At 47.2% G+C, this 27,261-nt stretch overlaps 1 protein-coding gene across 1 annotated transcript in view; it reads left to right on the forward strand.

Annotated features, from left to right (window-relative positions):
- The first annotated feature begins 5,653 nt into the window (after positions 1 to 5,653).
- The window catches only part of FBXO10 (F-box protein 10), a 39,044-nt gene continuing 17,436 nt past the window's right edge, over positions 5,654 to 27,261 (forward strand). The window contains exons 1-4 of the mRNA XM_081893921.1: positions 5,654 to 5,803; positions 10,177 to 10,767; positions 13,440 to 14,297; positions 24,385 to 24,534. Coding sequence (XP_081750047.1) covers positions 10,183 to 10,767; positions 13,440 to 14,297; positions 24,385 to 24,534 — 1,593 coding nt within the window. The 5' untranslated portion in view covers positions 5,654 to 5,803; positions 10,177 to 10,182. The remainder of the gene's footprint in view (positions 5,804 to 10,176; positions 10,768 to 13,439; positions 14,298 to 24,384; positions 24,535 to 27,261) is intronic.

A 27,261-nucleotide genomic window follows, 5' to 3' on the forward strand; every position in this document is an offset into this window, starting at 1 on the left:
CATATTGGTGTCAAAACTGAAAAGGCTGTGCTCTTTGTAAAGGTAAAAGTAAAGGGACCCCTGACCATTAGGTCCAGTCGTGGCCGACTCTGGGGTTTAGGTATGCTTTGAAAGCGAAGTGTGGGGAAATCACAAATTAATTTTCCTACAAACCCCAGTTTTCTGTTTTCATTGCTACTGCTTCGTTTTAAAGAAAGCAAGAAACCTTATGGTGATGATGATATGCCTGCAGGTATACAGAGGCAACGGATGCCTGGTGACTTGAAACCAGGGGAGAGGCGGGAGAAGTTTTTCAATGGTCGTAGGTTTGGTGTTTCAATACCCTTCAAATATCCTGGTCCTTGTCATTCTCCATAACTAGTAAGGAAAAGGTAAAGGGACCCCTGACCATTAGGTCCAGTTGTGACAGACTCTGGGGTTGCAGCGCTCATCTCGCTTTATTTGCCAAGGGAACCGGCGTACAGCTTCTGTGTCATGTGGCCAGCATGACTAAGCCGCTTCTGGCAAACCAGAGCAGTGCACGGAAACGCCATTTACCTTCCCGCCGGAGTGGTACCTATTTATCTACTTGCACTTTGACGTGCTTTTGAACTGCTAGGTTGGCAGGAGCAGGGACCGAGCAACGGGAGCTCACCCCGTTGCAGGGATTCGAATCGCCGACCTTCTGATCAGCAAGTCCTAGGCTCTGTGGTTTAACCCACAGCGCCACCTGCGTCCCTTGTGCTCTTTGTTCTTGTTGCCATTTCCATTGGCAGAGGAATATCCTTGCAATGAATGCATGCCCACATTTTCTTGCAGCTCTGCATTGCATGAGAAGATCGGTCGTTTTGAAAAGCTCAGTTATACACCACTGCTAGTATACTTAAGTAACCCCCGGTACACTTCTGTGGACTCCTATATTCATGCGGAACACAGTTTGAAAACTACTGCTTTAGAATTGCATCATCATGGCAAACTTTATTTTTATTTTTTATTGTAATATTTTTTATCTGATTTTACAAGTACAGAGCTACAACAATACAAAATACATATCCATATTTGGAGATTTCTCTGAATCTCCAGACTTCCCACATTCCCCTCCATTGTGTCCTATTATAAACCTTTTCAACTGCATATTATTTCAGCATCCAAATTTCATGTTTCTCCTTTTTATCCACAATATCTTCTGCATTACAAGTGTTACTGCAATCCTGCTAATGTTTTCATCTGCTTACAGTGGCCTCTCCAGTAAATTATAAATTTTTCCCATTCTTTAAGTTTTGGTCTTCTTGGTTCCTGAGCTTTCCGGTCAGTTTTGCCATAGCTTATTTTGCCATTCTTCTCTTGGCAAACTTTACTACCACAATTCTATCAGCACTTACATAGGGATTATAACATCTTGGACAGAGCTACCTTGATTTCCAGTTTTGCAGGTATTAATCCCTTCCTACATCTCACGTAATCAATGCTGATCAATCAAGGCGATGAGGTTCTGCTGCCATCTGATGGCTAAGCCTCTACATTTCACAATTTGCGCTGGTGCCCACACTTCATAGGAGCATCGGAAGCTGCCCTGAACTGACCCTCGTCAGTGCAGGTAAGAAAAAAACTTAATTTTACTTTTTATCATCTACAATACTGTCTTATTTATTTAATAGTACAGTACATTATTGCTTTCATATTATGGATTAATGGTCTTGTTAGATAGTAAAAATTGTGTTAAATTGCTGTTTCAGGGGTTGTTTTTAAAAGTCTGGACGGATTAATCCATTTTGCATTACTTTCTACGGGAAAACGTGCCTTGGTTCTGGAACGCTTTGGTTTTGGAATGGACTTCTGGAACGGATTAAGTTTGAGAACCAAGGTACCACTGTATTACAAATACATACACTGATATTAGTCTGAGAGACATAAATTACACTACCAGCTTCACAGTATGTTCTCTTATCTGCTAGATATTAAGCGAGATGAGCACCACACTCCATAGTCGCCTTTGACTGGACTTAACTGTCCAGGGGTCCTTTACCTATTTTTTTTAACCTATTGGACACAACACTTCTCAAAACCTAGATTAACTAGGTCTTTACAACACAGACTTCTCCACCCAAGTCTGTCCAATTCAACAAGCTCCTAACAAGCTCCATCATCAAATTGGTCATCAGAATGTATTTGTATCTAGATAGATAAAGGTAAAGGGACCTCTGGCCATTAGGTCCAGTCGTGACCGACTCTGGGGTTGCGGCGCTCATCTCGCTTTACTGGCCGAGGGAGCCAGTGTACAGCTTCCGGGTCGTGTGGCCAGCATGACTAAGCTGCTTCTGGCGAACCAGAGCAGCGCACAGAAACACCGTTTACCTTCCCGCCGAAGCGGTACCTATTTATCTACTTGCACTTTGACGTGGTTTTGAACTGCTAGGTTGGCAGGAGCAGGGACCGAGCAACGGGAGCTCACCCCGTCACGGGGATTTTAATCACGACCTTCTGATCGGCAAGCCCTAGGCTCTGTGGTTTAACCCACAGCGCCACCTGCGTCCCTTATAGATAGATATCTAGTACCAATTCCTTTACTCTGATGACAATAAAGCAGAGCCGCATTTTGAGTACAGAGAAGGCTTTCATAAAAGCATGTTCAACCCCATGAAACGGAAATGAACTTGCACAACAACTTCACAAGCCCATCAAAAAAATATGAGAGAGAGAGGAGATCCCAGCAGACTTTAGGGATGCCAAAATTTCAATCCTTTTTTTAAAAAAAGGTGACAGAACGGGTTGCAGAAACTATTGAGGCATCTCTTTATTAGCTGCCTTTGACCAAATTCTTGCAAGGATCTTAGCAAACCATCTCTTAACAATATCTGGGCAACCCTTCCTGAATCCCAAAATGGTTTTAGACCTGCTAGAGCCAGTGTGGTGTAGTGATTAAGAGCGGTAGTCTTGTAATCTGGGGAACGGGGTTCAAGTCTCCGCTCCTCCACATGCAGCTGCTGGGTGACCTTGGGCCAGTCCCACTTCTCTGAAGCCTCTCAGCCCCACTCACCTCACAGAGTGTTTGTTGTGGGGGAGGAAGGGAAAGGAGAATGTGAGCCACTTTGAGACTCCTTTAGGTAGTGATAAAGCGGGATATCAAATCCAAACTCTTCTTCTTCTTCTTCTTCTTCTGCTAGGGCAGGTATGTCCAAAGTATTTTTTTAAAAATAAAAGTTATTTTGAACATCCTTTTCAATTCATTGTATATCATTTCCCAGTAACCTTACTACAGGACTGCCACATATGATGAAAAGAACCCTCTTTCTAGTTACATTTCCAACACTTGTTCGATTTAGATTTACAGTTGTACCTCTACTTACATTCACCTCCGGTTACGTATCCTTTGGGATACATGCACAGCAAACCCGGAAGTATTTTTCCGGGTTTCGTCCTGTGTGCATGTGCAGAAGCACTAAAATGCACTGTGCGCACGTGCAGAAGCAGCACCTCCAGATATACACACCTTGGGATCCGACCGGAGCTCTGGAATAGATCCCGTGCGCAACCAGAAGTACCACTGTATACATTTTTGACCGTTTATGCGGTGTTAGATACCAACGATGTATCATTTTCATATTATTTTCTCTTAGACCATAACATGCTGTCAATTTTATATCCCACAATCGTTCCCGTGCTTCCATACCTATATTATGACCAATATAGAGAACAACAACTACCAGACTTTTAGAAGACGTCTGAAAGCAGCTCTGTTTAGGGAAGCTTTTAATGTTGGATGCATTACTGTATTTTAATATTTTGTTGGCAAGCCACCCAGAGTGGCTGGGGAGGCCCGGCCAGATGGGCGGGGTATAAATCATCATCATCATCATCATCATCATCTATTGCCCAGGACATCATTGAGTGTATCATTATCATCTGTCTGGCTCTGTCTAGCAGTGTGTTTCCCAAACTTGGGTCTCCAGCTGTTTTTGGACTACAATTCCCATCATCCCTGACCACTGGTCCTGCTAACTAGGGATGATGGGGGTTGTAGTCTGAAAACAGCTGGCGACCCAAGTTTGGGAAACACTGGTCTAGCAGATTTGGAATGAAATGTCTCAACTTCAGTTGCTTGAAATTACTTTCTTTTGACCCCCAAGTGCTCAGGGGGGAAAAACCCTCTCAAAACCTACACTGAGTTAGGTATTTTTATTTATTTACTTGATTGTGGGGGCAGCAGCCCCGTCCCCAGCTACGCCCGTGCATAGCTGTCAACCGTCCCTTATTTGGTGGGAAACTCCCTTATCCCAGCGCCGTGTCCCGCTGCTGTCCCTTATTGATGATGTCCCTTAAATTTCCCGGGTTTCATGCTCGCCCGGCTCGGGAGGGAAGCAGCGGCTCGGGGTCCTCCTCAAGAGAGAGCGCACGCACGAGCTGCCGCGTCTTTGTCTCTCCCTTTCCCCCCTCAGAGGTGCGTCCTGAGGAGACGGGTGGCGGCAGGCGGGCCAGGGGAAGCCAGAGGCGGTGGCTGAGGAGGCGGCCTGAGGGAGGAGGAAGAGGAGGGATGGGGAGGGACGCAGAAGGGCGGTGCTTCAGCGGCCGCCGCAACCGCCTCATGCCGGACATGCGGGCGGCGTGGACGAAAGTCTCTCTCCCTCCCTCCCTCTCTCTCGGGCGGGGAAGGGCCGATGGAACTCCTCGCGCCAGGACGACGGCAGCCCTAACGTGCTGCTTAGCATCCCCTCCAAACAGTGCAACATCTTAATGTAGTGATTTCCCCCTCTGCGTCCCTTTCATAACTCTATTTTTATAAATCATTTGTCCATCCAAAGTTCAAATTTTTACTACAAGTTTTCTGTCAATCCTACCAATGTATCAGTTACAGATAGGTAGCCGTGTTGGTCTGCCATAGTCAAAACAAGACAAATTCCTTCCAGTAGCACCTTAAAGACCAACTAAGTTAGTTCTTGGTATGAGCTTTCGTGTGCATGCACACTTCTTCAGATAGGAGTATCTGAAGAAGTGTGCATGCACACGAAAGCTCATACCAAGAATTAACTTAGTTGGTCTTTAAGGTGCTACTGGAAGGAATTTTTTTTGTTTCTACCAATGTATGTAACTCTTGACAATAGCTTTTCAACTAAATGATAAACTTTCCCCATTCTTTATTAAAGAGGTCCTCTTCCTGGTTTCTAATTCTGCCTGGAAGCTTTGCCATCTCGACGTCGTTCATCCGTTTTGTCTGCCCCTCTTCTTGGGTGGGAGTTGTAGACCCTTAGGATCATCTAGTCCAACCCCCTGCAAAACACAGTCAGTGGCAGCCAAAGCAGCATGGCTCCATCAGTGCCGGATTTCTGTATAAACTAAGCCAAAATCCCTTATTTTGGCTGCTGATCCCTTATTTTCAAGGCTGCTGGTCCCTTATTTTCAAATCTGCAAGCCGACAGCTATGCCTGCCCTATCATGGAAGTGAGTTTTCCGGAGACTGCCCTGTGCACACGTGACGAGCCTGAGCCCCCGAGGCTACTTAGAAACAACATCGCCAAAGATACACGCGTGTGCGTGAACGTGGCTGGGCTGCAAAGACATTGGCGACCCCGCTTCCTCCAAACCAGGCTCCCCCCCTCTCCTCCCCCCTTTGCTGCAGCCGATCTCTCTCCTCCAGGACCCCGGCGACCATGTGATCGCCATGATCTTAGTGCGCCTCCCTTCCTTGGGAAGATCTCTATGATCGGCGCGGCCGTGCGCGCCGGAGCCGGGGGAGTGGCTCCGATCCCGGGGTGTTTCCAGCAGCCTCCGGGCTCGGCTCGTTGGCGGAGAGGCGCTTTCTCGCCGGAGACCGGGATGCCGTCATAAGGTAACGGAACAAAAGAGCAAAACCAGATCGGGAAACTCATGTTTGGTGGTGCGTTTTTTTGTGTGCACTTTCTTAGCTCTGCTAGCAAGCGGGGCTGGGGGGCGCACGGTGCAACCCGCTTGGCTTTTGCAGATCTTCAGGGTCGGCTGCATGCATGGTTTTTCCTCGGGATGTGTTTTTCTGCATGCATAGTTTTTCTTGGTGTGTGTTTTTCTGCATGCATAGTTTTTCTCGGGATGCGTTTTTCTGCATGCATAGTTCTCCTCGGGGCGTGTTTTTCTGCATGCATAGTTGTTGTTTTTCTCGGGATGTGTTTTTCCTGCCCGTGCACACACTTCTTCTCTTGGAGCAAGTCCCCTCGGGACAGCAAACATGGAGCGGGTTGCACAACGCGCTCACAAAATGCCATCTGTGGTTGTTGTCCGGATGTGCTTCTGATTTCTGGGTGGTTTTGGGTGATATTTTTGGAGGGGAGGAAGGCGGGATTTCCCCCCCTCCACACAATGGCTTTAGACTTGTTGGCTTCGCTCTTTGTGCTCAGAGCATCAATCCCTATGTTTGAAAACCCGGTGGGCTCCCCACTTTTTTGAGGGGCAATAGCAATGTATATGCACAAGGTTTTCAAGTGGTAGATCTGTGCATAGGATGTGCTTTGCAAGACGCACATAAAATGCGTTTGATTAGTATTTTTTATTATTATTAATAGCACAGGAGATAATAGAAATGCAATTTGCAAGCAGATCCTAGGAACCTAGGTGAAATATACTCTGAGTCGAGTGTGAATTTCATGCTCTTTATTCAGCTCATAGTAGCAATGGATGAAACTTTCCCCCAGAAACGTCTAGCTATATATACATTATTTACACAATGGGCCCCGCGTGATTGGCTAATTCCGGGGTGCTCCTGTAGGCCAATCAGGTTGCGGATCCACCACCTCCAGAAGCCTGATTGGCTGTTCCTGCAGGCCAATCCGGTCGCTAATTCACTTCCACCTGGAGCTGGATTGGGTGGCTCTTGCGGACCAATCAGACTGCTGCACTCTGGATCCTATTGTTCTAGGATTCAGCTCAGTAGATAACACTAGGAAAATGCTTTATAGTAAACCAGACCAGTGGTCCATCTAACTATAGCCTTGGTTACTGTCCCCAAGCCCTGCCTGGAGATGACAAGGACTGAGCTTGGGACCTTTTGCTCTAGCACTGAGCTGCCACCCTTTCTTAAAATGTTACCGTGGTTTACCTGCCTTGGAAGAAGTCTGGGTGCTTAACAGTTCCCCTACAACAGGTAGATTATGATCCCGTGGTACATCACTGGACGTCTTCTTTGGTAGATTGCGGTAGACCTCCCCCCCCCCGAAAAACCTTTGGCTCTCCCCAGATAAGCTCAGCAACTTTGCCTCGCCTAAAAAAAGCTCAACAACCTTGCCTGTCAATAACAATGGGTAGCACATTCTTTCCTTCAAAGAATTCTGGGACCTGTACAGTGGTACCTCGGGTTACATACGCTTCAGGTTACATACGCTTCAGGTTAGACTCCACTAACCCAGAAATAGTGCTTCAGGTTAAGAACTTTGCTTCAGGATGAGAACAGAAATCATGCTCCAGTGGCGCAGGATGTCCCATTAGCTAAAGTGGTGCTTCAGGCTAAGAACAGTTTCAGGTTAAGTACGGACCTCTGGAACGAATTAAGTACTTAACCCGAGGTACCACTGTAGATCACAGTCTCTTGGGAGTTGGACGTGCCTGCCCTACAATAAAGGAGCGAGCTAGAGAGAGACCTTGATGTTAAGGAAGCTGATCCGTGTTTTAGTTTGCATTGGTAAAACACTTTTCTTTCCACCCTTAGGGGCTCATGCGACTGTGTGGCCTTTGCTTTCCTCTTAGGCTTAATTAGGCTTCCAATTAACCATCTTGCTATACTTGCAGTTCCGGATAATGAAAGGGTGCGTTTTATTTTTGCACACAGTGTGTATCCAGCATTCGAAATTTGCCAGGCGCATTTTGCACCTGCCTATCGGCCACATGCAACCAAGTGAAGATGCCCGGGCGTCAGGATGGTGTCTGAAGTCTCCACCATCTGGAGCTGCATGCCTTCAAGATCCTTGGATTTTTTTTCTTTTTTAAGCAGCTACATACAAATTCAATAAAACAGAGAATACAGCACAAAGCAATACATAGTGTTACAATAGCATTTCCAAAGCAGCTCCAAAAACCAGCCACAATGTGTTGATTAAAAACCAGAGGAAACAAAATAGTTTTTCAACTACCTGCCTATATTATACGAAGCAGGTGCCAAATTTCATTTTACATGGATCCTTGGATCTTGACTACTTTCACACGCTAGCAGTGCACCCTGCAGAATTCTAACCATTACAGTGGTACCTCTAGTTACAAACGCCTCAGGTTACAAATGCTTCGGGTTACAAACTCCGCAAACCCACAAGTAGTTGCTCCAGGTTGCGAACTTTGCCCCAGGATGAGAACAAAAATCACGCGCCAGTGGCGTGGCGGCAGCGGGAGGCCCCATTAGCGAAAGCGTGCCTCAGGTTAACAATGGTTTCGGGTTAAGAACGGACCTCGGAACAAATTAAGTTCGTAACCCAAGTTACCACTGTGTATTTTATCGGCACAATCAAAATTGATTTCAAGGAACCAAAACGTCGGATTGAAAAATGCAGATTTTGAGCTGGTCTGGTACCAAAATGGCAACTGGACATTCTGTTTTGGCAACTGCAATTCTGATTTAAGGACCCATTTGGCGCCCAGTTTATATACCTGAGTTTCTAGCACTAATACAGTGGTACCTCAGGTTACATACGCTTCAGGTTACAGACTCGGCTAACCCAGAAATAGTGCTTCAGGTTAAGAACTTTGCTTCAGGATGAGAACAGAAATTGTGCTCCGGCGGCGCGGCGGCAGCGGGGGGTCCCATTAGCTAAAGTGGTGCTTCAGGTTAAGAACAGTTTCAGGTTAAGTACAGACCTCTGGAACGAATTAAGTACTTAACCTGAGGTACCAGTGTATCTGGAGGGTTAAGTGGGACATCTACCTTGCTTTAATGGTGTTGCATGTGGATCCTGGGAGCTGTTGAGCCGTGGGGTATGTTTGAAATGCTGATACCCCACAAGCCACCACTTTGATTAAAGTGGGACTAATAGCTGCTTTCAGGAGATGTGGGCGACTTCAGTCTAAAAAGCAACGCCTCCTTGCCCAGCACCACCTGCTCTGAGCCAATTTGGCAGCTTTGAGCTTTTTATTTTTTATGTAAAGACATTGAGATGTTCAACAATAGATCTCCTGCTTCATGTGTGGTTCAGCTCTGAATGTGCATGTCAGTGGTGGCCTTGAGGAACTGCTTTTAGCAGAGCCGAGAAACTACAGTATAGCAATTTACCTCCAGCTTTAAAAAAATAACAATTTCCTTCCAGTGAAGCTAGTGATTCATGTTCTTTTGAGCCCCCATAGAGCGGCAAAAACAAGAAGGGGGGGGAAAAGGATTCCACTTTAGAGGGTGGGGGGGTGTGAGTTCCCCCCTGAAAAAATGAAAATGAAGGCTAACGGTCAATGAGATCAGAAGGTGATGGTAAAAGAAAGTACTTGGTAAAATTCGTTTGGCAGTAATGGAAGAGAACGTACACAACAAACTGTCAATAGTGTTAGAAACTCGGATAGATAATTTAGGCTCCGAATGGCTCCTTAAACCATGGTTACAGTCACCAAAATGGAATATCTAGTTGCCATTTTTGGGCAAGACGGCTCAAATCACGGGCTGACTGCGATGGATTATCAGTTCAACATCTGGCTAGTACAAATGACAACCTTGAGCTGGGTTAAGAACAGGCACCCCCAAACTCGGCCCTCCAGCTGTTTTGGGGACTACAACTCCCATCATTCCTAGCTAACAGGACCAGTGGTCAGGGATGATGGGAACTGCAGTGCTGAAACAGCTGGAGGGCCAGGTTTGGGGATGCCTGGTTAAGAACTTTGAGAACCGAAAGAATAAAAGTCTCTTTATCCAGGAACAGTCCACAAAACATAAACAACAAAGACAAAAATCACAGGAACCCATTAATATATTATCAGAACTAGCAAATAGACAAAACCCCCATCAAGGTGCTGTATAATAACAAACAGTTATATTTTTATCTGCACAGTCAGAATGAATTTCTGGAACCAAAATGCTTTTTCCCGTGCAGCCTGAGCCTGTTAATCTTGCCAGTTCCACCTACTCCATCATTTTCAAAAGCCATTTACAGTTATTTGATTCTCTGGTCCCCATCCCTCATGCAACCTTTGAAAGGAAGGGGCAGAAAGAGGTGAGCATCTCCTATTAAGTCCAGAGAGTAATGAGTCTTTGTGCCTTGCCGTTCATAGGTGACGATGGAAATCAGTGGCTTGCCACTGGAGTTGTGGCGCCTGATATTGTCCTACTTGCGCCTTCCGGACCTTGGCCGCTGCAGCTTGGTGTGCAGAGCGTGGTACGAGCTCATCCTCAGCCTGGACAACACGCGGTGGAGGCAGCTTTGCCTCGGCTGCATCGAGTGCCGTCACCCAAATTGGCCCAACCAGCCTGACGTGGAGCCCTGGTCGTGGAGAGAAGCCTTCAAACAGCATTACCTCGCTTCGAAAACCTGGACCAAGAACAGCCAGGACCTCGAATCCTCCAACTGCTTCTACCTGTTCAGAAGGAAGAAGGACCGGCGCGTCCTTTGCGTGGGTCCCGGCTGCGAGTTCGAAAACCTCCGGAGCGCCTTGGTTTCGGCGTGTGTTTATGACCGGATCGTCCTGTTGCCCGGAGTGTACGAAGAGCAGGGCGAAGTCTTCCTTAAGGTCCCTGTGGAAATTATGGGGAGGGGCAAACTCGGAGATGTAGCTCTCCTGGTGAGCTTCGACCAGCACTGTCCAACCGTGAGGTTATGCAATTTGGTCTTCATGCCGGCTTGGTTCACGCCCATCATATATAAGGTGAGTGCGAATGGGTTGGAGGCCTGTAAGGTTCTCCAGATACCGCTGGACTATCACGCCCATCATCCTGATGACTGGGGCTGATGGGACTTGGAGTCCAACTTGAGAGCCAGTGTGGTGTAGTGGTTAAGAGCGGTAGTCTCGTAATCTGGTGAACCGGGTTCACTTCCCCGCTCCTCCACATGCAGCTGCTGGGTGACCTTGGGCTAGTCACACTTCTTTGAAGTCTCTCAGCCCCACTCACCTCACAGAGTGTTTGTTGTGGGGGAGGAAGGGAAAGGAGAATGTTAGCCGCTTTGAGACTCCTGAAGGGGAGTGAGAGGTGGGATATCAAATCCAAATCCAACATCTGGAGCTACCACCACCTTGTCTACCACTTACCTTTGCGGATCAAGCAGTGAACTCTGGGCACCACTAAGAATAACTATGGGCAATGAATGGATCTTAACCAAGTGACGCAGTCCATTGAAGGTTCTCCTGCTCAGGTTGTAGCACATTGAACGAGAGCTTCGCGAGAGCATGATGGTTTCTGTTTCAGGCATGAAAATGTCAGATCGGTCCGGCAGCAAGGGTAGGTTGGGATCATGCTTCAGTCATAGGTTTCTGCTCCCCCCAGGACAGGTAGAAGACCAAGAGTCAACTGGGAGGTCCTGTGCTTATGACTATTACTTTTAAAAATATGTTTTTATTAAAAGGTTTTCTTGGGTAACAAAGGTACACACAGGTTCTCAGTTTTCAGATCATAGAGTCCTTTGTACAGAGACATTACTGTTGTAGGCAGTATGGGGTTGGTGGGTGAGAGAGGTGGGGAGAGAGGGGAGGAAAAAGAAGGGGAGAGACAGTAAAGATCCATTCTTGATTAATAAATTTATTTGGTTTTTCAAATTAGAGTTTTACAGTCACATATCCAGCATACAACATGAAAACTAGATTCCAAAGAATCTCCTGGACTTTTCTCCTCCCCTTGGCAGGTCCTATTATTAATCATTTTCTCCTGCATCTTTTATAATAATCCAAATCTTTTACATCTCCCATTATATCCAAAATTCACCGTTAAACTACAAGTGTTATTCCAATCCTACTAACAATTTTGTTTACAATGGTTTTTAAGGTAAATCATAAATTTCCCCATGTTTCATTCTTTTACATAGTGTACAAGTAGAAGTTTTGTGTTGGCATCACTTGAGTAGGTATCTTTATTTTTTGCTGGCGGTGCAAGAAATCAGGAAGCCCAGCGCATGGCCAGTTGTAGCTGGTGGGTTGCAGTGTGTTTTGTTTGCGTGTGTGTGATGGGAATGGAACCATATCAAATTAGCCGTATTGATTTGTGTGCTGTTGGGGGATCAGTCATTGTCTTGTTGGCCTACATATGTAATAAAGGGGAGCCACACCGGGGTGAAGGCATCTTCCTTCGTTTGTCCCCATTGGTTAGCTACTGTCAGGGAACTGCCATTGGAGCCAGGAGTGGAGGTAAGGCTCCCCAGCGATGCCGGAGAAGGGCCCAGCAGGGAGAGAGGGAACTCATCCACTGAGAAAGGAAATCAGCATGACACCAGGAAGAAAGGGGAGCAGGGAAGGACTTCGGAGAGATGTCTCCAGGACTCTTCCACAGAAACTAGCGGGGAGAGCACAGGTCCTCCACTGGCCACGCCCACCCTGCGCAGAAGACCTCCGCGCAGAGAGGCTAGGCAGAGACTTGGCGTCAAAGAACTTTTATGCTGGAAGAAGTTCAGGAAACGCCCACTGACGGATTCTGCCAGTGACTGACACAGCCGCGGAGTAAGGGCTGTGCAGCCAGGGAAAGGTTTAACCAGGCAACTTTCCCAAGAGTAGAGGCAACTTGCGCACAAGCAACCCCAATTCCCATTACAGCTACCTTTCTAGTAGAGCAGCTTCCCATGCAGTCTCCCTTGTGTTCGTTTGGTAATCTTCTTGGTGTCTGTTGTGAAATTGTTTTGTGACTGTGAAATAGTAGTACAGTGGTACCTCGGGTTAAGTACTTAATTTGTTCCAGAGGTCCGTACTTAACCTGAAACTGTTCTTAACCTGAAGCACCACTTTAGCTAATGGGGCCTCCAGCTGCCGCCACGCCGCTGGAGCCCAATTTTCTGTTCTTATCCTGAAGCAAAGTTCTTAAGCTGAAGCACTATTTCTGGGTTAGCGGAGTCTGTAACCTGAAGTGTATGTAACCTGAAGCGTATGTAACCTGAGGTACCACTGCACAGTCATACCTCAGGTTACAGACACTTCAGGGTGCGTGTTTTTGGGATACGGACGCGCCAAAACCCGGAAGTACCGGAATGGGTTACTTCCAGGTTTCAGGACTCACAGATGCACAGAAGCACTAAATCGCGCTTTGCACATGCACAGAAGTGCCGAATCGCAAGCTGCGCGTGCGCAGACACGGCGCTGCGGGTTGCGAACGTGCCTCCCGCATGGATCACGTTCGCAACCCGAGCGTCCACTGTAGTATTATTAATAATAATGATGATGATGATAATCATAATAATCATAATAATCATAATAATAATAATAATTTTATGCCACCTATCTGACTGGGTTGCCCCAGCCACTTGGGCGGCTTCCAACAAAATGTGAAAAACACAAGAAAACGTCAGCCATTAAAAACTTCCCTGAACATATATTGATCTGGTGTTATTCTTTTTCTCTAGACAAACTCGGGCCACGTCCAGTTTGACAACTGCAACTTTGAGAATGGACAGCTTCAGATCCATGCCCCGGGCACTTGCCAAGTTAAATTCTGCACTTTCAACCAGTCCACCATCAATTTCCACAGCGTAGCCATCTGCCTGCTGGAAAACTGTGAGTTTGTGGGCAGTGAAAACGCCTCAGTGACTGTGGATGGCTGCCCATCTGTGGACAGGAACTGGGCCTGTAAGCACTTGAGCACATTGGCCAAATCCTGCTCCGCTTCGCTACAAACGCCGGAGCCACAGACGCATTGCGGCGCGTCGAAGCTGGAGAGCCGGGGGCCTCTGCTGACAAGCGTACGGACCTGTGAAATTGTGGTGGGTGGGGACCCTGGCAACGCGCTGCCTGCTTCTCACCCCCCAGCAATGCCGAAGAAAGGGTGCGAGAAAGGGAGCGATGTCGCTGGGCATCTGCAGGGGGCCAACAAGGAGGAGGCTGCGACAATGGAGACGGATTCTAGCGACAGCGAGCTGAGCATGAGCAGCGAGAACGAGGAGGACGACGAGTCGATGTGCCGGCTGCCTTACCAGGCCCACAGCCTGAGCCACATGCTGGCCAAAGTGACTGACGGCAGGCCGCAGGCCGACGGATTGGCGGCGCTTCCGAGCGACTACGAGCTGAAAACTCTGCAGCAGGAGCTTCAGAAAGACAAGGAGGCACAGTCTCTTGCCAACGACATGCAAGGATGCCTCATTCGGAAGTGCCTCTTCAGGGATGGCAAAGGCGGCGTCTTTCTTTGCTCCCAGGGGCAAGCGAGAGTGGAAGGGAGCATCTTCCGGGACTTGACCTATGCCGTGCGATGCATACAAAACAGTAAGGTGCCGTACAAGACGAGGAGCAAAATCTTGCATGCCTGGGTTAAGTCGGCGGTAGCGTTCGGTTGGTTTGGGATTTCCTTTTATAGGCAAACATTTTATAACAATCTTGAGCTTCACGCCTCTTAATAGCTGGGGATGTCGGCCTCCTAATTTATGTTGCGACTTGGAATAATTTATGCCTGCCGTTCCTCCCTAAGGAGATGAGAGCGTTGTGTGCTGGAAACAGTAGAACACCGCAGAATACAGTCATACCTCGGGTTGAATATGCTTCGAGTTGAGCGTGTTCGAGTTGCGCTCCGCGGCAACCCGGAAGTAATTGAGCGCGTTACTTCCAGGTTTCGCCGCTTGCGCATGCGCAAATGCTCAAAATGATGTCACACGCATGCGCAGAAGAGGCGAAAACGAGACGCGCATGCACAGACGTGCCGTCACTAGTTACGTTTACCTCTAGATGCGAACAGGGCTCCGGAACGGATCCCGTTCGTATCTAGAGGTACCACTGTATAAGAAAAATGGTAGAAAGCAGTAAAGCAGCAGCAGCTCAAGTAAGCTAAGATTAAATAAAGGACCGATTAAATAGGAAAGTTTTCACCCAAACAGAGGCAGCAAAGAAGCCAGGAAGAAGAGTTTGGATTTGATATCCCGCTTAATCACTACCCTAAGGAGTGATAAGCCAAATGGAGGTTGAATTGTAGAGTTGGAAGGGACCACAAGAAACATCTAGTCCAGCCCCCTGTTATGCAGGAAACTTTCGTCCAACTGGAGCAACCCAGTCAGTTGGGCAGGGTACAGATAATAAAATTATTATTATTATTATTATTATTATTATTATAACGTGGGACTCGAACCCACAACCCTCAGATAAAGAGTCTCATTCTCTACCGACTGAGCTATCCCACATCAGTCTACTTTAAAACAAGTAGGCCAGTAATTCTGCCATCTGTATAAATTATACAGATTAAGATAATTCACATCAGTATTTATTATTTTTCTCAGCTGAATTTTTCAACACTGTTTTTGCTCATTTTTTTTGTATACTTGTACTAGTTAGGAAAGGGACGCGGGTGGCACTGTGAGTTAAACCACAGAGCCTAGGGCTTGCTGTTCAGAAGGTCAGCGGTTCGAATCCCCGCAACGGGGTGAGCTCCCGTTGCTCGTTCCCTGCTCCTGCCAACCTGGCAGTTCGAAAGCACAAAGTGCAAGTAGATAAATAGGTACCGCTCCGGCGGGAAGGTAAACGGCGTTTCCGTGCGCTGCTCTGGTTCGCCAGAAGCAGCTTAGTCATGCTGGCCACATGACCCGGAAGCTGTACGCTGGCTCCCTCGGCCAATAAAGCGAGATGAGCGCTGCAACCCCAGAGTCAATCACGACTGGACCTAATGGTCCAGGGGTCCCTTTACCTTTACCCTACTAGTTATGGAGAATGACAAGGACCAGGATATTTGAAGGGTATTGAAACACCAAACCTACGACCGTTGAAAAACTTCTCCCGCCTCTCCCCTGGTTTCAAGTCACCAGGCATCCGTTATACCTGCAGGCATATTATCATCACCATAAGATTTCTTGCTTTCTTTAAAACGAAGCAGTAGCAATGAAAATAGAAAACAGGGGTTTGTAGGAAAATTAATTTGCGATTTCCCCACACTTCGCTTTCAAAGCATACCTAAAGCTTGCCCGCCTTTTTTGCCAGCCCCTCAACCAGAAAGCTCATTTGAGCGCTTGGTTGTGGGGTGCATTTAGTTGTGGAGACCTGGCCAAAAAGCAGATTTCACCCAGCCACCCTCCTTGGAAGTCAGAGATCAAAATACGGAGAGATTCTATTTTCAGTGTTCTTATGGTAAGGTAAATGTATGAATGCATGTCCCCACTGCCCTGATTTGAAATTGGTTGGTCTGTCAGTCCAGCTCTCACCATGCTGGAACTCAGGAGTGTGTGCCAACCTGGACCCACCCCCAGATGTTGGCAGTCCAGAACATCTGGAGGGCTCCAGGTTGCTGAAGGTGTGTCATTCCTCAGAGAAGAGGGCTCTGGGGAGAAAGGCAGAGGTGCCGGAGTCTTCCTTGGTTGCTGTTTCCACGCCAAAGAATTCAGAGGTCTAGCCAAGGTAGTTTTGAAAGGGCTTGGGAGATGTTATGTGAATTGTAATATGCAATTTATCGTGCCTTCAACCATTTATGACTAGGTCTTAAGTCCTGCGCGTATCTCTTCAACAATCTGTCGAGCGTGGTGCTGCTCCTTGCTTAGCAACCTTTAAAAAGGAAGCCTTTGTGTAGGGAGCTGTTGAGATTTTAGGATCCTAATTATTCAGAGACAGTGGCCAGGATATTGGCAGCTCCTGGGTATGGAAAAAAGAAACTGGGCCATGTTAATTGCTTATGCTGCACCCTTCATCCATGAATGCTTTGCTGCAGGGCTGGCTGACCTATTTTTGGGAGTGAGGGCCACATTTGACCTTTGCCAAGCATCTGAGGGCCACGGGATGTGGCCACCCACACACCTGCACACACATTTTTCCATGCACACACACACACAAACACACACACACACAGCACTCCTTCCTTATTTAATTGTGACAAGGAGGAGAGGGTTGTTGACCCATCCCCAATCTGATGACTGGTGAGGGGGCTATTTGCATCCCTGTCAGGGGGCTGGTCTGGGCAGGCACCCAGCCCCCCTTCTTTCTGCAGCTTCCAAAACAGTAGAACTGTTTCCTTGGAATCCGTTCCCCCAGGGGGACAGCGGCTAGGGGTCTGCCGCTTTTTACAACAAAGGTATTGAGTCGTACCTTTGATGGCCGACAAATTTATGGTAGCATAAGTTTTTGTGGACCACAGTCCTCTTCATCAAATGCATGAATTGTTATCCTCGGTTGCAGATATACCCGTGGGTTGTGTTTTCATCTTGGGGTGTGCGTGTTACAAGCAGTGAATTCAGAGGGAAACAAAATTCAGGAAATATGGTGATGATTGCATCATTAATACCAGCAATTCTCGAAACAGTAGCAGATGATGCAGTGATCCTGGCACCAGTCACACAAGTAATGCATGCAGCGTGGTGAAAACCTGTTGTCCTGATTCAGTCCGGAACTGATGGCATTGAATTTCTTGATGAATTCAGTGGTTCCATATCACAGTCTCCCTTGGAAGGTTGCTTCTTCATCTATTAAGGATAGCACTTCATGCATCTCAGCTGGTCAGAGTGTGGTGGTGCTAACGCCAAGGTTGCAGGTTCGATCCCTGTATGGGGAAGCTGCATATTCCTGCATTGGACTCCCTCAGGGTCCTTCCCAATTATACAACACTGATTCTGTCTGATGCCATGTGATGTACAGTGGTACCTCGGGTTAAGTACTTAATTCGTTCCGGAGGTCCTTTCTTAACCTCAAACTGTTCTTAACCTGAAGCACCACTTTGGCTAATGGGGACTCCTGCTGTCGCCGTGCCGCCGGAGCATGATTTCTGTTCTCATCTTGAAGCAAAGTTCTTAACCTGAAGCATTATTTCTGGGTTAGTGGAGTCTGTAACCTGAAGCGTCTGTAACCCGAGGTACCACTATAGTCAACAGTACAGTGGTACCTCGGGTTACATACACTTCAGGTTACAGACTCCGCTAACCCAGAAATATTACCTCGGGTTAAGAACTTTGCTTCAGGATAAGAACAAAAATCACACGGCGGCAGCAGCAGGAGGCCCCATTAGCTAAAGTGGTGCTTCAGGTTGAGAAAAGATTCAGGTTAAGAACAGACCTCCAGAACGAATTAAGTTCTTAATCTGAGGTACCACTTTCGTTTATACCAGCGCTAGCCAGTGTGATGCCTTCTAGCTCTTTTGGGCTACAGCACCCATCAGCCTAAGCCAGCATAGTTAATGGTCAGGGATGGTGGGAGTTGAAGTCTGCAACACTGGCTACTTCCAGCTTATGCCATAACGGGTTTGTAAGCCTTAAGGTATCACAGGAGTCTTTGTCGATGTTGCTGCACCAGCCTCAACATGATGCCTCTTCTGGGAACATGGAAATGGAGGGATGGTCTCCGCAGATTGTGGAGGACGGTGTAAGCATTCTCTGTCTCTCCCCTGGATTTGTTCCTTTGCAATAACAGCATCGAGAAGTGCAGAAGTCAAACCGGGAGATGTCATTTGTCTTTTTTTTTTTAAAGATTTTAAAAAAGTTTTTCAAAAGTTATATAAAAACAAAACAAGACAGTTATAAAAAACAGACAAATAAAACAAGACAAAAGAAAAAACAAGTATAATTTCATTCCCTTTTTTTCTTATACCTTACTTTCCCGACTTCCCCATACCTCCCCTCTCTGTATTCCAATTTCTATTTTATTAATTCAGCAAATCCTTTCCCTTAATTTTGTTTAGTTTTTAACCCTTCATTTCTTACTACTTATCCAATCCGGCTGGAAACCACATAGTTTCTAAACCAATGTCATTCTAACATTCATTAATTTTGCAATATTTCTTGAGATAGTCCTTAAATTTCTTCCAATCTTCTTCCGCTGTCTCTCTTCCCTGGTCTCGGATTCTGCCAGTCATTTCTGCCAGTCCCATATAGTCTATCACCTTCATCTGCCATTCTTCCAAGGTGGGTAGATCTTGTGTCTTCCAATACTTTGCGATGAGTAGTCTTGCTGCTGTTGTAGCATACATAAAGAATGTTCTATCCTTCTTTGGCACCGTTTGGCCGACACCGTTTGGGAGATGTCATTTGTCAGTGCAGGACTCCTGCGCTCTGCGCGTTCAGCTTAGCTGATGAGTGAAACATTAAGTGGGGGTTTATGTGCCGTTCGTTACGCAGCTATTGTTCCCCGGGTGAAATGCTCTGCAATTACACCTGCATTTTTCTGAGCAGCGTTCAGCCTGCCGTTCCAAGCCAGCAATTTGCTGCTCGTTTGTTTCACAGAGGAGGAAGGGAGGAGAGGAAGCAGAGGGAAGTTTGTTTTCTTGGTTTTTAAGAACAGAACTTTGAACAGAAGCAGAGGCTTTTTTCTTAAAGGAATGTGTACTTTTTAAGATGGAATCCCATTTGTTTTGATTCCTAGTCCACTACATTCCCAAAACCTAGAAGGGCACTGGGAAACAACTCTGTATCTCATTAATTCTCATTACACTGTGAAGTGCAGTTTAAGTTGCAGGAGTGAAGTTACAGGGAACCAGGCAGAGGGTTTTCTCGGCAGTGGCACCTTCCCATCAGATGTCAAGGAGATTTAAGTAACTATATAACTTTTAGGAGACATCTGAAGGCAGCCCTGTATCGGGAAGTTTTGTTTGCGTTTTATTATGTTTATACGTGCATTGGAGGGACGCGGGTGGCGCTGTGGGTTAAACCACAGAGCCTAGGACTTGCCGATCAGAAGGTCAGCAGTTCGAATCCCCGCAACGGGGTGAGCTCCTGTTGCTCAGTCCCTGCTCCTGCCAACCTAGCAGTTCAAAAGCATGTCAAAGTGCAAGTAGATAAATAGGTACCACTCCAGCGGGAAGGTAAACGGCGTTTCCGTGCGCTGCTCTGGTTCTCCAGAAGCGGCTTAGTCATGCTGGCCACATGACCTGGAAGCTGTACGCCGGCTCCCTCGGCCAGTAAAGCAAGATGAGCGCCACAACCCCATTCGCTGCTGGACTTAATGGTCAGGGGTCCCTTTACCTTTACCTTTATAGCACATGTTGCTTTCTTGATCTGCATAAAGGGCCAGATTCAACTAACCCGTTCCGCTAGTGCAGGGCAGTCCAACTTTTCATACCAAGTGGGTCGCAAGAGTACTTAGACATGGAACCTGTGGCCGCACATTGCCTTGTTGGGTGGGGGAGCAAGGCGAAAATATGAGCCCCCTGCCCCCATCCCTCTTGATGTGTCTACAAAGCTGGAGACACCGGGTTTGGAGAAGGAGGTGTAAGGCTCTGGCAGGGTCCTTCCAAATCTGGGAAAGCTCTAACTAGGCTTTGGGAAGGAGGAGGGAAAACTCTAGGACCCTGCCAGAGCCCTCATGCGTCCTTCCCAAAGCCCAGTGCCTCCCTTAGTCAGCTTTGAGATGGCAGCATGAGAGTTGAAGGGCGTGTGTCACCAGCTAGACTGGTGACTGGGAGCGGCCGCCGAGACCATATAACACTGGTCTTGAAAGACCTACACTGGCTCCCAGTACGTTTCCGAGCACAATTCAAAGTGTTGGTGTTGACCTTTAAAGCCCTAAATGGCCTCGGTCCAGTATACCTGAAGGAGCATCTCCACCCCCATCGTTCTGCCCGGACACTGAGGTCCAGCTCTGAGGGCCTTCTGGCGGTTCCCTCCCTGCGAGAAGCCAAGTTACAGGGAACCAATCAGAGGGCCTTCTCGGTAGTGGCACCCACCCTGTGGAACGCCCTCCCACCAGATGTGAAAGAGAAAAATAACTACCTGACATTCAGAAGACATTTTAAGGCAGCTTAAGGGAAGTTTTTAATGTTTAATAGGTTATTGTATTTTAGTGTTTTGTTGGAAGCCACCCAGAGTGGCTGGGGGGACCCAGCCAGATGGATGGGCGGGGTATAAATAAATTATTATTATTATTATTATTATTATTATTATTATTATTATTATTATTATTTTGACGAGAGCTGCATGTTGGATCGCCCTGCTCTAGTGGAAGCCGGTGTAAGGATGCCCATTAGGATTTCCTTCCCCTCCCAAATTTGCCACGAACCCCCGGAAACTGTGCAGATGGAGGAGAGGGGAGATCGTCCCGTCAGCGGGAATGCTTGCATTGATGGACCGATCGCATCAGTGTGATGTGGAATTCCACCCAAAGCCTCCGTTCAACCATACAGGACATACGTCACGATATACCTAATAAAAATGTTGGTATTTACATATTTAGGACGTACGATTACATGGAGAGTGGCTCGCGAATCGGTAGCTAGATTACCGACTGCCTGGCTCTCACCAAACAGTTGTTGCAGGCCAGTAACCTGTGTGGCGTTGCTTACGAGACTGACCTTGGCGTCCGTCTCCTCCACCCCTGGCCCGGCTGAATGATTCCGTAAGTCCCTGAGGTGGATCCGTTCCGGTCAGAAATTAAGAGAGCTGTAAACACCTGTCATCCTATTAACTGTTATGGGGATAACCACAGTATTTTCTGTTAATGCGTTGGAGAGCCAAGCTTAGTATTCTAATCGGAGCTTGACCTCCATGCCAGGTCAATGGTGAGTGACTAATAAGGAGAGGAGCACAGCCATCTCTCTCCCCCCCCTGGCTCCAGCATTTTAATTAACGGATTGGGGGGCGAGCCACCTTTTCAAATGAGCAAATAAAGGCGGCGTAATTTAATTATAATCTTTGATACGCGGCGCTTACCAAGGCGAGGATATTGCAATTTGTAGATTTATTCCTTTACGCTTGTCAGACATGGGTTTAAAGGTTTATTCGACTGGAATGGAATTAGGCAGCGTGGTACGCATGAATATCTAAACCACTTACATGCGCAAATAAAACAATGGCAGGATTGAAAGCGTCTCCTCACTTTTCACTTTCGCCAGCCTGCGTAGATTATGATGCTCCAGGGGTGTGTGTGTGTGTGTGTGTGTGTGTGTGTTTGCTTTCGGGTCTCCTCTTGCTCTGTAAACCAGGAACATCAGAACTGTGTGTGGTGGGACTGCTGGCATACTGTGAGTTCAAAGTGTCCCCGCACTGAGGAGGCGGCCTGCCGCTTCTCTGCATGATTTACTGCTCTCGTCTTGCTTCCTTCTGCACAGCTTTCGTTCTGTCGTTCTTAATGCACATAAGGTATTCACCTGTGAGGAGTGCACCACCTGTATGTTTTCTACTCAGTCACTGTTCTGAAAACAGTGATGTGGTGCGGAAAATTTTCTGGAATATTTTCCAGTGCTTTGTCCTTCCACAGAGAACGTTCTGTTTCCTAAGTTCCTATGCAAGAATGAACGGGTGTCAGCTTTTAATAAATATCGGACGAGCTTGGCAGGTTCAGCGTTTTCCTAAACTTTCTTTACTAAATGCGAGTAAAACAAATGGGCTTAATTTAGATCCCTCTCTAGGTCAGTGGTAGTCAACATCGTGCCCTGTGACTGTCATTGGACTCCAACTCTGATCATCCCTAACCAAGAATGGTAATTGATCAGGGATGATGGGATCTGTAGTCCAGCAACATCTGAATGGCACCACATTGGCCATCCCTGCTCTAGGGCATCAGAACAATTTCTGAGTCAAATTATTCCATGCAAATTACTCTAACCTGCATAAGACTTTTTAAACAGTGCAAGGTTGAACAACAAAAAAACACCCAGCTTATGCTCCCCCACCCTTTTCAGAGTCTTCGGAGTAAGACCATCAAGTTTTGTCCAGAGCATATGATTTCTCCCAGAGTCTTTTCCCTGAGAACTCCTCTCCATAACTATCTGGGAATTTTTTCCAACTCAACCTTCCCTCCCTGCGAGAAGTGAAGCTACAGAGAACCAGGCAGAGGGCCTTCTCGGTAGTGGCGCCCGCCCTGTGGAATGCCCTCCCACCAGATGTCAAGGAAATAAACAACTATATGACATTTAGAAGACATCTGAAGGCGGCCCTGTTTAGGGAAGTTTTTAATGTTTGGTGTTTTATCGCTTTACAGTGGTACCTCAGGTTAAGTACTTAATTCGTTCTGGAGGTCCATTCTTAACCTGAAACTGTTCTTAACCTGAAGCACCACTTTAACTAATGGGGCCTCCTGCTACCGCCGCACCGCTGGAGCACATTTCTGTTCTCATCCTGAAGCAAAGTTCTTAACCCGAGGTACTATTTCTGGGTTAGCGGAGTCCGTAACCTGAAGCGTATGTAACTCGAGGTACCACTGTATTATTATTAATAATATTCTGCTGGCAGCCACCCAGAGTGGCTGGGGAAACCCAGCCAGATGGGTGGAGTATAAATAATAAATTATTATTATTATTAATTATTAAGAGCATGGAATGGGTCCCTCCAAAGTCAGAAAGTTCTGTAGTCTCTGTATTGAGAGTAACTGGATTTTTCAGCATACAGCAACCTGCCCCCTCTGTGTCTCTGCATGAGTCATTGCTCTGAGTTTGCTGCTTTCGGATCCTGCCTCTTGACTGGGCACTGACTCGTGCGGCAGAGAAATCGGGGCAGGTTTCCTTGAGGGCAAGTATGGAGGAATCCTGTTGCTTCCAAAGAACAATTACTTGCCACCGGAGGAGTCCACCCGCTTTGTCTCTGTATGGGATACTGCTTTGGAATTGCCTCCTTGTCAAGAAGCATGCCAGCGCAGTGATGACTCATGCAGAGACACAACGAGGTGGGCCTCCCAGGAGAAGGCAACTCTGCTTCATACTGTAAAAGTCAACTTGTTTCTGGATACGGGAGTGAAGCGTGCTTCCATTTTAATTCAGAAAATTACGCACCTCAGCTGCGAGAAGTCTGGGAAATAATTATGCAGGCACTGTAAAACAGGGAGCAGATGAGCTGGGGTGCTGACTCTCATTTCCCCTCGATGCACAAGTGGTAAGGGTGGCTGGATAGTGTCAAAGGAGAATAGGGACTTCCCTAAGGCCATCAAGGGCCTAAGGACACGGGTGGTGCTGTGGGTTAAACCACAGAGCCTAGGACTTGCCATTCAGAAGGTCGGCGGTTCGAATCCCCACGACGGGGTGAGCTCCTGTTGCTCGGTCCCTGCTCCTGTCAACCTAGCAGTTCGAAAGCACAAAGTGCAAGTAGATAAATAGGTACCGCTCTGGCAGGAAGGTAAACGGCGTTTCCGTGCGCTGCTCTGGTTCGCCAGAAGCGGCTTAGTCATGCTGGCCACATGACCCGGAAGCTGTATGCCGGTTCCCTCGGCCAATAAAGCGAGATGAGCGCCGCAACCCCTGAGTCGGTCATGACTGGACCTAATGGTCAGGGGTCCCTTTACCTTTACCTTTTAAGGCCATCAAAGCAATTTGAGGCAGAGACAAGATTCAGATCAGAGATTTCTTGCGTCACAGCTCAAGTCTCGACACTGTTTTGTTTGACCATCTCAGCCTGACAAACGCTGATGTTTGTGCGCTCGTAGCAAGCTCCTCCTCCACCTTTATCTAGAAATGCATTTGCCTTTTCTTTCCTTTAGATCGTCATGCTGAAGAATGACATTCACCACTGCAAGACCTCGGGGATATTTCTGCGCCTCGGGGCTGGAGGCTTGATTGCAGAAAACAACATCCATTCCAACTGCGAAGCCGGCGTGGACATTCGGAAGGGAGCCAACCCTCTGATCCTGGTATTGACCCTTGCACGCTCATGTTTTTACCCAAAGAGCTTGAAGCAACAAACTTGGGATTCGCCCAACACAAAGAAGCAGCAGGCGGGAGGCAGGTGCTTACCCCTCCCCCTGCAAGTCTCCCTCCCCGGCGCACTTTTCCTCCTAGCTGGAGTCTTAAGCTGGAAAAAGGGCCTGGAAGGAAATGAGCCTGGGGCAGAGGTTGCATGGAGGGGTGTAACGCCAAGCAGTCACACCCGTAAACACTTCTCCCCAGTGTATGCCTCCCCAAATTCACATTATGCTGCAGCCAGAGGCTTAGGAATCTCATGTTTCTTGCATAACATGACAGCCGCTTTTGATCTAAGGCTACCGTATTTTTCGCTCTATAAGATGCACCAGACCACAAGACGCACCTAGTTTTTGGAGGAGGAAAACAAGAAAAAAAATATTCTGAATCTCAGAAGCCAGAACAGCAAGAGGGATCGCTGCGCAGTGAAAGCTTCTTGATAGCTGCACAGCCTGCATTCACTCCATAACACACACACATTTCCCCTTACTTTTTAGAAGGGAAAAAGTGAGTCCTATAGAGCAAAAAATACGGTACTTGTTTTATCCTCAAATTCTTCTTCCTATGTTTGCATGAAAAGCCTGTTGTTCTCAGCTACTCCCAGTAAGTTTTAGGTTATCCCCATGCCATGCTAAAGATGTTGGAACTTCATAATGATCAAGTAGCTTTCATTGCCGTCCAAGAGTTATTAATTAGTTATTAATTAGTTATTATTGGGACATTATCTTAAACCACAGAGCCTAAGACTTGCCGATCAGAAGGTCGGCGGTTCGAATCCCCGCAACGGGGTGAGCTCCCATTGCTCGGTCCCTGCTCCTGCCAACCTAGCAGTTCGAAAGCACGTCAAAGTGCAAGTAGATAAATAGGTACCGCTCTGGTGGGAAGGTAAACGGCGTTTCCGTGCGCTGCTTTGGTTTGCCAAAAGCGGCTTAGTCATGCTGGCCACATGACCCGGAAGCTGTACGCCGGCTTCCTCGGCCAATAAAGCGAGATGAGTGCTGCAACCCCAGAGTCGGCCACGACTGGACCTAATGGTCAGGGGTCCCTTTACCTTTAATTAGTTATTATTAGGGAAGTTTTTAATGTTTGAAGTTTCATCATGTTTTAAATATTCTGCTGGAAGGCACCCAGAGTGGCTAGGGAAACCCAGCCAGATGGGCGGGGTATAAATAATAAATTATTATTATTATTATTATTGGTTTGTGTTCTGTCCCCACTACTGTAGAGCTTTTCCTAGTATTGTGCAAGAGGGAGGCACCATTAGTGAGAGGCTCCATCCTTGCACAATTCAAGCAGGTGTGGACCTAGGTTTTCTGATGGACAGCAGCCTTCCTTTAAGGAGGAGCAAGCAATTCAAAATTGAATCAGCTGCCCAAGACAAGGGCTGGAGGGACTGGAGACACGTCCCATTCCTTCTGACATGTCAGTGCAAGGAGGTTTCCTTCCTTGTGGTTCATTCTCATGCATTCTTTCCCCACCCTTCTTTGGGTAGAAAACAGAGCGGACCAAACCTTTTCCTGTCCATTGTGGTCCTGATTCCTCACAATACAGTGGCATGGGATGATAGGTTGGTGACGTTTCATGGCTCATTCAGATATGTGCCTGTATGAGCCAGTGTGGTGTAGTGGTTAAGAGCGGTGGACTCGTAATCTGGTGAACCGGGTTCGCGTCTCCGCTCCTCCACATGCAGCTGCTGGGTGACCTTGGGCCAGTCACACTTCTCTGAAGTCTCTCAGCCCCACTTGCCTCACAGAGTGTTTGTTGTGGGGGAGGAAGGGAAAGGAGAATGTTAGCCGCTTTGAGGCTCCTTAAAGGGAGTGAAAGGCGGGATATCAAATCCAAACCCTTCTTCCTCTTCTTTATAAAAAGCATTTATCCTATCCTCAGTCAAACTGTTCTCAGGACAGTGTCAAAGAACCCATTTAAAGCAATACTGTAATTCCACCAGGAAAACAGAAAGCTGGCAAAAGAACAAATAATCTTAGAGCACTGAGTAGCTGATTTCTGTTATTACATAGAGGAATGGTAATTCAAAAATGCCTGAGAAAATTGCCATGTTTTAACCTGGTGTCCAAATTGAGCTGATATTGGGGCTAGGCTGGCCTCAGAGCGGAGGGTGTTCTGAAATTGGGGAGAAAATTGAGGAGACCTGGCAAGATGATCTCCAACATTGGCCTGTGGATGCCATTATTCTCTCTGTCCGCAGGAGCTAGGGTTTCTAACTGACCAGGAAAGGAAGAAGAAATCCTGCCTGGCCAACTCCTGTGCCTTTTTAACAGCAGTTTAATCTGCAGAAATCAGTTAGGTGAGGCTTTTTACACAGCAAGAAACTAAAACATCACCACTTGCTAATGAGTGCATATTAAAAGCCTCAGCTGAGACACAACTGAGAAGCTGCTAAGTGCTGGTTGATCCAATAAGCCTTTGCCCTCTCCTTTATTCCTGTCCAGCAAAATTGAGAATTGGTGGATGAAATTATGTATTTATCTGAGTTAACGGGGCCAAGGTAGGATGGGAGCCCTTTTGATTTCCAAATCGAGTGGCCGCTATAGAGGCAGAAGGCTTAGTCGCAGCCGAAATGCCAGGCCTTCTCCAAGGAGACACAAAACTGGGCTCTTCCACTCGAAAACAAACCACTTCCAGCTTTGAAAGAGCTGGGCGCTTTTGTCCGGAGGCTT

Source organism: Podarcis melisellensis (genome assembly GCF_964234715.1).
Source record: "Podarcis melisellensis genome assembly, chromosome: 17".
NCBI classification, from domain to species: domain Eukaryota; kingdom Metazoa; phylum Chordata; class Lepidosauria; order Squamata; family Lacertidae; genus Podarcis; species Podarcis melisellensis.